This window comes from Natator depressus, chromosome 9 (assembly GCF_965152275.1).
Source record: "Natator depressus isolate rNatDep1 chromosome 9, rNatDep2.hap1, whole genome shotgun sequence".
Taxonomy (NCBI): domain Eukaryota; kingdom Metazoa; phylum Chordata; order Testudines; family Cheloniidae; genus Natator; species Natator depressus.
Genome location: NC_134242.1, coordinates 80,977,311 through 80,993,331, shown reverse-complemented (window position 1 = coordinate 80,993,331; position 16,021 = coordinate 80,977,311). Strand labels below are relative to the sequence as shown.

The following is a 16,021-nucleotide window of genomic DNA, read 5'->3' as shown; positions in this document are numbered from 1 at the left end:
TTCTTAACCTCTGAGGATAGGACAAGAAGCAATGGGCTTAAATTGCAGCAAGGGAGGTTTAGGTTGGACATGAGGAAAAACGTCCTGTCAGGGTGGTGAAGCACTGGAATAAATTGCCTAGGGAGGTTGTGGAATCTCCATCATTGGAGATTTTTAAGAGGTGGTTAGACAAACACCTGTCAGGAATGGTCGAGATAATTAGTCTGCCATGAGTGCAGGGTACTGGACTAGGTGACCTCTCAAGGACCCTTCCAGTTCTATGATTCTACGATTCAAATAAAAATTCGTCTGAGCATTTGCTGATGTCATTTAGCTTTCAAGTTCCTAGCACTGCGACAAAAACTGGCATTTTCATTCTTTGTAGCATCTCTAAAATTTATTTAAACATACATGGTTAAGTGCATGTTTCTGTTTAAAATTGTTATTAGCCTTTTAATTTTTCTGACTGTTGATATTTGACCATATTGGATCTTTGAGGGCCCAATCCTGTGAGGTGGTAGAGGCTCGGATTCTTGTACCCTATCAAAATGAATTTGGAAGCATAAGTCTATAGGTGCAAATTCTATTCTCTTCCACACAGCTATAAATCCAGAGTAACTCCAGACGTATAGGTGAATAGCACTGTTGTTAGTTGATAGAGTAGTGAGAAATGAAACACACATTTGTGATTTCCAGCATGACAGAATTCAGAATATATCTGTCAGTTTCAGCCAATCTTATTCTTTAGCAGATACATGCAAACAGTCTGTAAAATAATAGTGGGTGACAGTTGCTAGAGCTACAAAGAGATTTCCTGGCCATTATGCGTGTGCCTAATCTACTCCTACCAAGCAGAATCAATGGTTACCTTGTCAATAGAAACTGATTTGATTTGTAGAATCTGATACAACTTCCATGAAATGCAGTTTAACAAACAGAAATAGGAAAATGTCTTAATTAAATACTGGAGTATAATAGTGAATTTTCTAAAGGTTTTGACCCAGATCTTCCAGTGCTGTGCAGTTACTTGATGCTGAACCAAAAGCAGGTTATGTGCTGACAGCAGTGTCTTTGCCCATGTGAGGATCACTACAGGGTAGGGGATTGTGACTTAGTCAGCATGGCAGTTCTTATGCCATCATCATCTCCCTTCTGAAGGAACTCAGATATGAAATTGCAGAACTACTAAGTGTTGTATGTAACTTATCACCTCTTAAATCAGTTTCTGTACCAGGTGATTGGACTTTCAAAAAGCCTTTGACAATATTCCTCACCGAAGGCTCTTAAGCAATGTAAGCAGACTTGGGATAAGAAGGAAGGTCCTGTCATGGATCAGTAACTGTTTAGAAGGTAGAAAATAAAGGGTAGGAATAAATGGTCACGTCTCACAGTTGAGAAAGGTAAATAGCTGGTTCCCCCAAGGATCTGTATTGGGACCAGGGCTGTTCCATATATTCATAAATGATCTGGAAGAAGGGTATGGAACAGCTTCCATATGAGGAGCAATTAAAAAGACTGGGACTTTTCAGCTTGGAAAAGAGACGACTAAGGGGGGATATGATAGAGGTATATAAAATCATGAATGGCATGGAGAAAGTGAGTAAGAAAGTGATATTTACTCCTTCACAAGAACCACGGGTCACCCGATGAAACTGATAGGCAGCAGGTTTAAAACAAACAAAAGGAAGTACTTCTTCACACAACACACAGTCAACCTGTGGAACTCATTGCCAGGGGATGTTGTGAAGGCCAAAACTATAACACAGTTCAAAAAAAAATTAAGTAAGTTCATGGAGGAGAGGTCCATCAATGGCTATTAGCCAAGATGGTTAGGGATGCAATCCCATGCTCTGGGTATCACTAGCCTCTGACTGCCAGAAGCTGGGAGTGGATGACAGCGGATGGATCATTCAATGATTGCCGTGTTCTGTTCATTCGCTTTGAAGCATCTGGCACTGGCCACTGTCAGAAGATAGGATATTGGTCTAGATGGACCATTGATCTGACCCAGTATGGCCGTTCTTATGTTTGCATGTTCATTATGGTGGTAGCCAGGGCTTCTCTATATCCTATCAATCCCTCACTGCTTTACTGACCCGCTGGGGACACTGGCATCCAGTGTAATTTAGATTAGCTTTTAGTAGCTCTAACTTACAGCTAGTGATTGGCTTGGCATGAAACAGGCTGAGCACTTGGGGAGTGCAAAGGAGGCCCCTTTTGCACCCCTCCGTCTCTGCAACTATACTGCACTCTCTTTGGCTATGGATGAGTATTTGGGCTACTGTGTTTTTACTTAGCTTTTGAGTTAACATGTTACCATAAAATACTGAAATAATGTTAAAATTGTGACCAAAAACTGTGACAAAAGCCAGAAAATCGATAGTTACGTCTGAAATGCTCTTCTTGGCTCTCAGCCACTCTGTACATTGAAGTCACTACAGTCCATTGAGTAAATACACCTTTTAATTGAATATGATCTTGACTTTAGCACCATACAAAAATGGAAAATCCATTTTTCAGGATTTGCACTTCACAGGAGACAAGCTCATTTTTACAGATGTAGATCTAAAAAATGGAGATGATTTAGGTGGTAGTGAATGTTTTAAGACCAAGTTCCCATTGTCATTTTAACTTCCCTTGTTCATGTCCTTGTAACTTTCACAGACATATTCCTTTTGGCTTCAATTTCCCATGCTTACTGTCAGCTCAAAGTTGATTTTCTTTTTTTTTTTTAAGTTGGACCTGAATTTGTTCATTTGTTTTGAAGTTACGGGAGCTGGCCCAAAAGTTGCTTTCCCGTATAATCCAATTGAAATTTTTGTAGCCTCAAACTCAGAAATGGCTCAAGTGAGGAACTCAAAGTTGTTTTTAGTCCTCTCTAAAAAAGGAAAAGTAAACCACATTTCAGGGAAATCAGTTCAGTAGCTTTAAAGCTATATATGTTTAAAGGTGGAATGTAATGTGCCTGTGTATGTGTAAAACATTTCCATTTCCATTTTCACAGGGCCCCGGAGGTAGCGTTACTTGGAAGGTGGGGTGCATGCTGAATCGCTTTAGTTTTAGGTTGCCCTTACCTGCTTAAGGCTTTAAAGCTAAAGGTGGCTCAACCCTTAAGACTGCCAATTGTGTGGAGCTGCCTTAAGCTCTTTGAGCCTGATTCTGATCCCATTCCAATTTCACACTCAGTTTCACAGCTGCAGCTGTGTCACTCTAGCACATCCATGTAGACCCCCCCAATGGCAAAGGGGGAGGGGTTCTCCCGTCGCTGTAGTTAATCTATCTCCCCAAGAAGCGGTAGCTATTTTGATGGAAGAATTCTTCTGTTGGCATTGTGCTGTCTACACTGGGGGTTAGGTCAGAGACTTAGCTATGCCGATGTAAGTTTTCAGTGTAGACCTGCCTTGAGGTCCAGAACCCTCAACCCCATCCTGCAGTTGTTGGCTCAGCAGTGCTCCTAAGGCCACTACTGCCGGATGTTGTCAGGAATATTAGCCACAGGCCACTGTTCTCCCTAGAGATTTTTGTATATCAATAGATCCATAGAGTGGGAGATCCCCTGGCCATACTTGTTCCTCAAGGCACCTGCAGACAGAGGCCTCGCTGAGAGAGGTAGCTGTACCAACCTAGCCCCTGGTGTAGACCGGCTCTAGGTTGATGGAAGAATTCTTCTGTTGACCAGGCTATTGCCTCTTGGGAAGGTGGATTACCTGTGCCGACGGGAGAACCCCTCCCATCCGCGTAGGTAGTGTCTATACTGAAGTGCTACAGAGGTGCAGTTGTGCCACTGCAGTGTTTTAAGTGTAGACATACCCTGCGTCACTGCAGAGCTAGTCTGCAGGGAGTGCAGAGGGATATGGAGATTCATATCTTGACCCCTGCACTGTGGACCTCCCAACAGCCCGAGAATTTTGCCTATAAGTTACTAAATAGATGCACAAGTGTGTGATGTGCCGGAGTTAGTGCTGCCTTGAAAACCTTCATCTTCTGAGTTTCTTGACTTTTGTGTCCTAGTTTCCTCCTCATTAACAGTGCAGTAACACATTTGTTCTTTACTTTATATTGTATTTTATAACTCTGGGTGTTTACATAAACACATTATGGGCTAGATCCTCAGCTAGTGCAAATTGGCAAAAATACATTAAATTAGTTTTCTCATCAGTTTCAGTGTAAAATAAATATTCTTGATAAAGGTGACTATAGTAGATTGCATAGATGCCAAATCTGTCCATATGCACAAGTCTTGCAGTCTTGTAAGCAAGACACTGCTGTTTTTCAAAGAATTTGTTTGTTTGCAAAAGTCATCTCCCAAAACATAGCAAGAGGAGGGGAAAATAATCAGATCAGAATCCCAAGGTTGTTAAACTAATTCTCTTTCTCTTATTCCTTCTCTTCCACTCTCCCTTTTTCTTTCAATTCCTCCAGAGTCACATGACCCAGACAGTGATGGGAAGCCTTGCACTGCTGCAGATACTGCGGTTACGTTTTCAGCCTTGACAATAGCTCAGAAGGAAAATCAAGTGTGCCACCGAGTGCTGCCTCCTCTGACTTCAAAGAAGCCCTGTTTGTTGAGCCCTCCTTCTCCTCTGAGACTCACTGATGTACCTGAGAACACTTCAGATGACTCGTCCGCACACGCTATTTCTCTTACATCTTGTGTGACAAAGAGCATGAGCTCCTGGTCTCTGCCAGGCGATTGTGAGAAGGCTCCATTCACAATTATGGAGCCCGGAGGCATGTCAGCTCTGACTGGTGACTGCTTGATGCAGCCAAGCCGGACCTGTCTAGGCTGCTTTATTGAATCAAAGGACGGCATTGATGCAGAGCCGGGAATAAGCTTGAAAGTGGGTGATATAAATAGGGATTATGACACCTGTTCAGTCTCTGATATAGGGATTCACTGCATGAGCACAGGAGAAACCATGAGATATGGGGATCAGCTGCTTTCAGACCAGCTTTTAAGCTTCCCTATGCATAAATCGAGGGCAGCAGACAAAAGAGATGCAGAGAAATCTGACAGTGATTCAGAGGACCCCACTCAGAAAAATTATTACGAGGGATTACTATCAGACAAATGCAATGGTGAGGAACCTTTGCTAACAAATCCCAACCAGGAGTGGGGCTATTTCGAATCTTTCATTAGTGAAAGTAAAATTGAGCTGCTTGACCTTTGCTCCAAAAATGAGCTTTCTGTAAACTTGTTTTCTGAGGAAGATGTGGATAATTATATGTTTGATGATGATGATTCAACCTTGGGAAGTGACGTCTGCTCCTTAAAGATTAGATATGAATCTTTCCAAGACAACGTGAGGGAGAAGACCAACGCCCTGCAAGAGGATGCCCAGTTCAACTTCTTTCCCAGCGTGTTTGGCAACTGCACTAAAAGGGACAACAAGAGCACCCTCAAGAGGGGGGCTGGTGGTGGGGCTGATCCTTCCCAATTCAAATCCGAGGAGGGCATCATTTGGGGGGAGGAAGAGGAGGATGGAGAGGAGGAGGACGGGGAGGAGGAGAAGGAGAAAGCTGCCTTAAATAAAACTTGCAACAGTACAGAGGTGGTGCAGTATATAGGCTCTAAAAGGAGCCACTTCTTGGACTCTGTGAATTCCACAGAGGACTCCGGGGAGTTCAGCGATGACAGCACCTGCACGGAGTCCTCGGATGATGTGCTGCGGGATATAAAGGATTGTAGCAGGTATCTGTCCAGGGAACATTCCAATTCCTTCATTCAGCAGAACTATGGGCTGCGGGCAAAGAGGAAAGTACGATACAGCGATGATTACTTGTACGATGTGGATTCCATTGAGAGTGAGAAGATTCTGGATAAGAAAGAATGGCTCCCGGATGGACCCAAAGAGGAAGATGATGACGAATGGTGCCCAAAGAAAAGGCGAAAAGTCTCTCGCAAGGAGCCCCCGGTTATCATCAAGTACATCATCATTAACAGATTTAAAGGGGAGAAGCATATGCTGGTGAAGCTCAGTAAAGTCGATGCCAATGAGACAACTGTTACCCTAAGTGAGGAACTGCTCAGCAAGTATGAAAAACTGGCCCCACTGAAGGGCTTCTGGCAAGAGAGGCAGCAGAGCCGGATGGATTATCTTAGATCGTCTCTTTACCACAAACAGAATTTCTATCTTAATGGCTCGGATGTCTCATTCCTTCCTCACCCGAGAAAGCGAAAATGCAAACTAGCAAACAGGCACAGGATTCAAAGAATTAAAGCCATTGAGCAATCGGTGAACAAACTGGGCTCCTGCTCCTCTGATCAGAAGCAGCCTTGCAGCAGTAAAGAAGATGCAGGCCTGAAAGGGATGCAGACATTAGCCATCGCTACCCCCAGCTGTGCAAATGGATTACATTTAAATGACATCACAGGCATTGCCTCAGTGAAGTACAAATCACAGGAAAGGGAATATAAGGGAACAGAGAGGAAAGTGCTACGCCGAATCAAATTCAAAAGTGAAGCCCGATTGAAATGCAAGAAAATCAAAGCTGCCACAAATACGGGAGAAATCTCCCCTGCTTTGGAAAATCAGGACACAGCAGCTAGTTTGAAGGATGAAAATATTCCTTGTGCTTCAGAGACCTCCCATATTTCTGAGTGCCAGGAGGATAAGGTTGCTAAAAATTCTACTTTCCTGCCAGCCACCTGCTCTCCAGACAAGCCTCTACCACCTGCTAATATCACCACCAATGTACCCCTGATCCCCGGCGGGTATCTGCAGACATTGTTAGATGCTTCTGATTTGTCAAGCAACACTGGTATCTCATACTTCGCCCAGCATCCTGCTGAACGGCAGCATTCCCTCCCTAGCATTGTTCAGGCAGAAAAGCAGTTCTCTGCTCTGCAGACAGCCCAGAGTTGTGTGCTGTCCCCGCCTTCTGAATCTGAACTGCAGCAGTCACCTGGCCATTTAGAAATTGAGCAGAGCAACTTCAGTAGCATGTGGCCAGCAAACAAGGCTGCTAGCAGCAACCATCAGGAATTTGCAAGTGACATGAGGGAGGCTTCTGCATTATCAAATGAGTTTGGTGGCTCAGCAGGAGCAGATAACCTCCCAGCCTCTGGATATAGTCAAGTAAATCTGAATAGCAGCAAATTGCTATACCAAAAAAAATATGTGCCGGATAACCAACAAGTGCAGTCTGATGATTCTTATCAGTCATGTCATTTTAATAATGGAGAGGGGCGCTTTCATTTCCAACGAGGTACACTAAGTACAGATGATGGCAGACTCATTAGTTTTGATTCAGTGGGCTCACTGTCAGTTAGTTCGAGCAATTACAGTTCTTTAAGTCTAAAGTCGTGTGAAAAGGATGGTGAAGATGATATTAATGATGATTTCTTGGCCCACTGCAGTCCCAAGCTAGTGATCCAACAAAGTATAGATGAAATAACCCCTTTGAAAGAGTCTACGGACCTTTTAGACATCTCCAACTTCACACCTGATAAGTTCCGTCAGTCATCGCTTTCGGAAATGTCTCCTCCAGACACCCCCAACCTTTCCCCTCAGATAACTGTGTCAGATACCAAATCGCTAAGCAATCTGAAAGGTTTTCAGGAGACCACTCAGACTGTGCTAAGCAATACTGATAAGGTCAAGTGGAACTGTGGGGTTCTCCAGACCCAAGATCAGGCAGATAGTGGGTTTACTTTAAATAATCATCAGTTTCAGTTCCATATGTTCAATGATGAAGATTCTGTTAGCCTCCTTGAAAAAAGTCCATGCTTGTCAACATTTAATGAGCCATCTGGTCAAATTAGCACCAATATCAAAGTGTCAAAATCTAAGAGGAAAAGTTCATCCAGCAAGAATGTAGGTACAAACCAAAGTTCTCCCCAGAAAAACACCAGGAAAAAATCTCCTAAAACTAACAAAGGAACTGATAAACCACAAAGTAAGAATTCCAGGCAGACTCCCAAGTCAACAAGGAAAGGGAAAAATGCAGCTGGAGTCAATGGTGAAAAGGCTCAAGCAGCTGGCAGCAGGACAGTCAATCAGTTAAATAATATAGCCTCAACAACAAAGGCACTAGCTGAATGCATTCAGCACCGCAGCCCAACCTCTGTAAAGATAGGGAAGCATAATGGACTATCTGGTGAATGGTCACTAAGAAAAGATAATAGTACAGGCTGGTCCGAAACTAGCATAGCAAACACTAACAACCTCCTTGATGATGATCAAAGGGAATTTGAGGAACCTTCCAATATTTTATCTAACATTGCATCTGGAATGGCAGATGTTCAGAGATTTATGATGGCCTCAATCGAACCCTTGTGGGGGCCTGTAGGCCATAACAGCGTCCCAGATATATTTCGGTCGCCTGAATCTAACAGCCTGAAATTGAAAACTCTTAAAATTTTGGCAGGGACATCACAAGAGTCCAAGAAAAAGGGAAATGGTAATTCCCCGGGAACTGCGAAGAATCACAAGTCAAGCAACAAGGGCTCAAGCAAAAATAATGGCAAAGCCACAACTTGTGATCCCAGTCGCCCCAACTGTTCCACTGGGTACAATATAGACATTCACTCTCCCTTTTTTGATAAAAGCTATAGTAACCTGAGCACTTTAGGCAATAATGGACCTACCCATAAAAAGCTGTACCGTCATAAATCAAGTTCTAAATCACTGAGGGATGAGAACTGTAAAGTAAAGCGAACAGACCGTGAACAGACCCATAAGGACCCATCTGTGACAGCTTCTTTTGAAAAACTGAGGTAATGCTGCACCAAACTGGCTGGAATGCACCCTTAACTTTCCTACTACCTGCTAAGCCCGCTGTTCCTCATTTTTTCCTTCCTGAAAGCAAGAGTTGCATGAAAGAGACATTCCCCTTTTACAGTTTTTTTTAAGTGCATGAAAATACTTATTACTTGCAAGCTACCTAAAAGAATGACCCATTTTCTGGCTTGGCTGGGGTTAAAAAACTAACAAGGCTACTCTTTTCTGCTGTTTGGCTTCTTCAGTTTTTAATTACTTATTTATTGAAAAAAAACAAAACAATTACATGCTCTTTTTAATGATTTTGAAAAGGAAAGACTTTTTTTTTTGAACATTTTGTATAAAACAAAACACAAAAAAGAGGTTATGCATCCAAAAGCCAAGATATCTAACTAAAGGCTCTTTAGTTTGAAAATGAAAACTCATTCATAATTGAGCTTCATGTGGCAATTCTGAGTGCTTTCTAGCCCCCTCTGCTGTTTATATCATAACCTATATCATAAAGCGTCATCTGCTGTATCAGAGTTTAGAGCATATGATCCTATCGTGGTGGCTCCACACAAGCTAACTAAGATGGCATAAAATGTTTGATTTTTCTGCAGGGAATCAGACTACATTCTTCTTAAAGCAGAAACAACATCTTTGGTTTTACCTGTGTTTGAAGAAGAGACTCCTTTTTCTAGAAAGACGTTTGATGTTTGGTTTTTTTTGGTTTTTGTTTGTTTCTTTCAAAATATGCCTTGTGGTATGTTGAAATGTAAGTGCTGAAATGAAGAGTTTGAAATTGTGGGAATTTATTCTTTGAAAGCAAACCTAATCTGGTATTCTCCGTGAAAGACTTTTAAAAGTCATACTGTTGTACAGTAGTTTATGCACTATTACCCACAACAACAACAAAAATTGTGCCAAACTATGAACAAGTGACTGTATTGTACATATTTTTACTTCTCTATCAACATTGGGTTGTGAGTGTTTTCTGGAACTATGCCTTTTGATTTACTATAAACATTCCAGTGATTATGTATTAACCACCCCCCTTTGAAAGCACCTGTAACTCACAGTGAAAATGATGTTGTTCACTTATACAACTTACCAAAAGTTTTATGGACATAACTAAAAGTGTGCCAAATTTACTTACCTCATTTCATGGATTTGCCCTGTGGTTTAAAGCTCACCAAAAAAAAAAAAAAAGAACTTTAAAACTGAAGCTGGGAAATTTTAATGTCCTTTCTTTAGAAACATGAGCAAAAAAACCATAATGATGAAATTTTGGGTTTCATTATAGGAGAAAGTTGAAATGTTGGAGGAATTCAGAAAATCACTCAAGGTAAGTTTGACAGGGACTCAAATGTCTGCATTTAGAGACTACAGAACAGCTGCTTTTCAAGTGTCTGTTTTCTTAAAGCAAAACCTGTAGCTGAAGATCATTTAAAGTGCAAAGTTATATTGCTGATACTTTGTATCTCAGTTTTATATATTTTATAATAACCTGGGATAAATTCTAAAATAGTTATAAAATTAGAACTACTACATTTCATACATTTATTGCTATTTACTTTTCTTTGAGAAGTTTCTTAAACATTTTTATGCTGATCCTGTCAGAAGTGCTCTCATATCACAGCTTTGGTGTTTTCTAAGGGTTTAACTTTGCAATGCCAATATTGTTTGAAAACTTAAAATGAAAACAATTTTCAATGCAACCATTTTTTTCTTTGACTCGGTACATAATAAAAGAGAAAACAGAAATATTTGTGATCTCACCAAATCGAGGCCAGATCATACACGACTGGACTATATGAAGACAGTGATAAGTATTGAATGCTAAAAGTATTTTCAGAAGGCCTTATTTGTAGCCCACCATGCCCTCACCTCGAGAAAACAAAAACAAAACAAAAATTCACTTATTTTCCTTGTGCAACTAAGAGCCTGTGCATTTTGCTGCTGATTTATTATGAAACCTTGATATGCAAGAGACCTGCTAACTGGGGAGCTAATGAAAGCAGAGGAAAGTAAGGTCACATATTTATGCAATAGAAAATTATGGGTACAAGGAGAGGGGCCTTAGTAGCAATCTAATAGGAGATCACTTCCTCAACCTATTCATGAGTATTGAGGTGGCATTTCAAAGTAGATAGGGATAGACTTTGTGTTTGCAGTACATGGAAGTGTTTTTGATATAGTCAGGTTTTTTTCTGTAATATTAATGGCAGAGTTGGAGGTGACTATACATTTTTATATTAAATTATTCCCCACTTTATTAGTATTGAGACTTAGAGATGGGACTGAGTTGCAAACTTCTGACCTGGATCCAAAATCTCTTAGCATTTGGGGTTGTTCAGATCCTGGGGTTTTAGTTTAGCCTCATCTCTTTAATAACATTATTTTACTTAACAACTAATCTGCTTTGTAATTACTCTGAAGTATCATATTGGTTGATTTGTCCTGAAAAATAACATTATAGCTCTGCCTGGAGTGAGTGACTCTGGATCAGATTATGGTAGCTCTGCAATCTCATAGTAACTGTTGATTTATGGGACCCAAGCTAGAGTGCAGCATCCCACAGAAAATCCAGCAAGTTGGGAGTGAGGTCTAAGGGACCCCAGAACTGCTAAAGCAAAAGCTCTCTACAGGGATAGCTCTGCTGGCCCCCACCCTTAGGTGCATGGCTTTGCTTAAGCCATGTTTCCATTGCTTGGCTCCCCTTGTGGCTACATAGTAGCAACCTGGAAGGGAACTCAGAGCCCTGTTAAACAGTGTTAATTCCTACTTGGATGTCTACTGTGGCAGAGAATAGAGTCACAGAGCACAGCCAGCCCCCTGCCCTTCTCCATATCCATGGGGCCCCGGAGCTGTGTGGGAAGAGACAGCACCCTTTCTCTCAATCAATGCCACAGCTGGAGACATTCACATACAAAGGGTCCCGTCCACATCTGGATCCCGAAGAAACAGTCCAGGCCTATGTAATTACAAAGTCACTGTTGTATTTTGTATTTATGTGGTAATCAGAGATTAACTGCTCTATAAAATAAAAGGGTTGCTAACTAAGATTTTCTAGCGCTGTTTCCCATTCTGCACATGGTGGGTGGGAGGGGTAGGAACCTGCGATCACTGCTATTTTGGATGTTTAGGCTGCTGCTCCTATGGAGCAGGGTCAGACCCAGTTCTAGGAAACAGCAGTTCCCTGCCCGTTGACTCAGACCTGCCATTTGAAAGCACATTTCTGTTGGTCTTCATTGTGTTGTGTGTGTTTAACATGTGACTCATAATAAGATACACTGTACTGAAACATACAGCAATATTTATGGGATTTGAGAAATGTGCAATAGGACAATAATACAGTACATAAAACATATCAATTATTGTATTGTATCTTGCAAACTCCATTAATACTCAGTTACCCTACATTTCAGTACAATATTAATTGCAGATTCCATCTCCCTTGACTCACCCTCTCAGCCTTCTGTCTCCCATCTCTCTGGCCTCCTTGACTCTGTCATCCTTAGACTGTGCCATCATTCCTTGCCACTGAATGCCTGAAAAACAAAAGTCCTTGGGGTAAAACATTGACCCTGCTCCACCTGTGACTCTACTATCCCTCTGCTAACTCACCCCTTCACTTGGCTTCCAAAGCCAGAAATCTTGGAATTCTCCCTGAACCAAATTTTTGTCCTCTACCCTTGTTTACCTTTTCTGTGCACCTGCCTAAAGCTACCTCGAGAACATTTTCATAATCTCTTTATCTTATTCCTTGTCAAAAAGCTCATTCCTGCCTTCACCACTTATTATTCTATTATCCTGATTAGCGCACTTCCCTCTTGCATACTCCTACACTCAAAAATTCTGGAAGGTCCAAAATATTGCAGCTAGAGTCCCCTCTCCAGGGTCCTGTCACTAACTGGCCTCTTGCCATTTTTAAATCTCCCTTTAAAGGAATCTCCAAGGATTCACTCCACCCTTCCCTCTCCTTATATTCCCTCCCATCTCCACTTTGCATCATTTTAGTCTGCCTCCTCAGGATCCTCTACAGTTCCACGATTTTATTTGTTTTGGCTCATCAGTGTCAGATATTCACTACAAGCCACTAGGCCATTCCCTTTTACAGCTTGCCGTGAAGTCCCTGTTTTCAGTGTATCTTGTTTGACTCTTACTATCAATGCGTTTTATGATCCTTTGTATAAAGGATGCTATGTAAATTATATAGTATCCTTGTTCTCTTACGATGTGCTGTACTGCAACTCTGGCAGATTTCAGTTTTGGTGAGTTATAATCATGAGATAAATTAGAATACATAAAGGGACAAACAACCCAATTTAAAAGGACCCATTCCCATTATTAGCCTGGCTTAGATTGGCATAAACTGGGTCAGTTTAATGTGGCCCAATTTCATTTGCTCTCATTCCAATTCCAAGAATTGAAGTGAGAAAAATCCCTGTGCTGGACAGAGTCAAGGTGAGGAGAATGCAGCATTTGCTTGCTAATCCTGGTTCTAGCAGGACTGGTGCCTCCTGCATTTATAGGGAAATTCTCCATTTTCTTTTTGTAAATACACTAAGAGGAATATTTCTTTTCAAAATAAATGCCCATGACAACCTGATTTTAAATTACAACCCCCAATGTCCCTAGTTTTGTTAGCGGTACTTGCATATAGAGGTTTTGTAAAGACAAAAAGATTAATCGTGGGGAACTTGAGCAATCATAAAGCATAAAATTATGTATTCTCCCCCACTTGCGCCCCCTCCCCCCTTTTAGCATAGTGTTTCTTGAATAAGGAACCAAAATCTTGAATTAGAACCCCGATTCAGCAACAGACTTAACCATGTGAATAGTTCAATTACAGCCAATTGGGCCTACTCCTGTGCTTAAACTTTGGCATGTGCTTTTATATCTTGCTTAATCAAGGCCTAAACAGAGAGGGGAAAAATTGTGTTGGGATCAGGTGGATGATGCTTCCTTTGTGAAACAATTGCCATGGGCGTAACTTTTTTGTTTAAAAAGTCATGTTTACTGCTATTTTCTGGCATTGTAGCTCAATCTACCATTAATCAAAATAAATTTTGATTTCATTTTCATTTTCATGACATTTTCAGCAGTTTCAGCATTGGCACCCATTGGATTAGAGTCGTCTTTCACTTAGGCCCCAGTCTAGTGAAGCACTTAAGCACGTGCTTAACTTTAAGTACTTGACCAAACATGACAGGTCCCATGAGACTAGTCACATGCTTAAAGCATTCTTATCTGATTTGCTGGATCAAAGCCTTACAGTGGTGTAAGTCAGAAACTCCATTGAAGTCGGTGTAAATGAGAAGAGAACCAGGTCCATAGACTTCAGTTGGTGCAGGATCAGGCCCTTGGGCTGTACTTTCTCAACTCAGTGCACTGGACTTTTCCTGTGCAGCTTCCAGAAAGTCTAGTGGAAGTTGCATGGCTCAAGCCACTGACATCTTATTTGAGAATGTGCCTCCTTATCTTTCAGTGTGTAAAATAATGCAAAAAATAAATAACGTACAATGTCTGTGGTAGAAGCAAGGCTTTTAAAATCTGTTTCTCAGGTAAACAAGTGACACTAATGACAATGGAGTAACAGCCATCTAAGAGAATCTGGATCTGTAAAAAGGAGGGTGCCCTCAATCTCACAGGATAGCTGGGTTGCTAGACACGTTTGCTGAGCCTTTGAAGACTTGGTGAAAAAAGGAAACAAGAAATAAAATTTGTATCCACTGCTGCCCTTCGATAGAAAAATGTACATTTCAAAAGCACAAAGGGAAGATTTTTTAAAAAGAAAGTAAAAAAAGAAAGATCCCAGTTAAATCCTTTTGTCTTTTACTCCCAGTGGGAAGCAGGGTAGAAATCTAAGGAGATGCTCTGTTTCACTGCCTGCAGCACTGTCTGTAGACATTTTGACTGCTGCCTACAGAGATTTGAATGTACTGCTCCTTAAGTTAACTTCCATAGAACTGGAGGCACCTCTTTAGTAAGTTGCTACTGTTTTATGGTGCTCAAATAACCTTTATCCCCCTTGAGCATTTCAGAAATAGTAAATGGCCCTTTTTATGAATGTAACGTATCCATTTCTGTTTAACATTTTACATGACCGTTTAACATGTTTGGAAATTATTTGCCTTTTTTCTTTTAGAATAAGCTTTATAAATATTCTGTAGAGTCAATTGAAGTATAATTCTTAAGGATCACTCTAAGACGCCTACAAAATCTTGTATATTTTTAAGTGTGCCAATTTGTAAAATATTTTGTAAGTGTATATTTTTCTTAGAAAAGTGCTGTGAAGTGTTTGTATGTGTGAGGTTTCCTTTTTTTTGCACCTCCGGGTGTTAATAAAAGGATGTATACTTAAAAGTTTCTGGTTTTAAAAACCAAAATACAAAGAAAAAAATTAAACTTTTGTTGGGAATTTTGTAATAAAAAGAAATGTTGTGAAAGAGTGTAGTGATATTGTGTAAAGGAAACTGGAAATTTGTGAGCGCTTCGCTGTTTTATAGATCCTCTTGTAAAATATTCTTGTAATATTTTTGGTTTTGTTGTTCTTGTTGCAAAGGTTTTAAATATTTGTGACTGACTCTGTATGGTGAAAACGTCATATTGTTAACTTGCTGAGTTTTGTTATATTGTTTATGGAATAAATAAAAAAATTAAAAATCGCATTTTAAGATCATGTATGAAAAAAGAAATTAAACTCATTTATTGAACATTAGAAATTGTAATATTAGAAATCATTATTGTTAGAAAGAAATGAGTAATGGAGTCTCTTGCGCACTCCTGATTATAACCTTTTGATGATCAGTTTAACTGGGCTCATGTTAAAGTCTGTGGGCCATAAGGCTCCTAGAGGTGGTGGGGCCGAACTGCATAGAGCTGGTTGGGTGGGGAGGGGGGAATTCATACAGAGTCTGAATTTTTTTTCTTTGAAATTTGAAAGTTCATCAAAATTGGAAAAGGTTGGTAGTTGGTCTAAAAATGGGGATACATTTTCAAGATTGAAGTCCCCCCTGCCCGCTTTTCTTTGGCCAAGCTCTAGAGATGCAGCACTCAGAGCATTGTGGCTGAGAGCAGGCATAAGACTTGCAGGGGAGTTGGGCAAGAAAAGCATTAGCATGTGCTCCCCCAAGACAGTATTTCAGGTGCTCTCTGCTGCACCGGGTGCACTTCCCTATCTGAGCGGTTCAGTGTTCCCAGCCATGCTCCCCCCCCATGCTCAGGGAGTGAAGGCAGCCGGAGTAGGATTGTGGGGGTGCTGGGATGGCTGCTGAGACTCTGCTGCTACTTCCCTTTTCCTCACCTAGGACCTATTCCAGCAAAGCAATTGA

General features: G+C 41.0%; 1 protein-coding gene across 1 annotated transcript in view; it reads left to right on the top strand.

Annotated features, from left to right (window-relative positions):
• Nucleotides 1–15,377, top strand: part of NEXMIF (neurite extension and migration factor) — a 234,415-nt gene extending 219,038 nt beyond the window's left edge. The window contains 3 exon segments of the mRNA XM_074962443.1: nucleotides 4,402–8,698; nucleotides 9,305–9,413; nucleotides 9,415–15,377. Of these exon segments, the coding sequence (XP_074818544.1) occupies nucleotides 4,402–8,698; nucleotides 9,305–9,413; nucleotides 9,415–9,456 (4,448 nt within the window). The 3' untranslated portion in view covers nucleotides 9,457–15,377.
• Nucleotides 15,378–16,021: the final 644 nt, after the last annotated feature.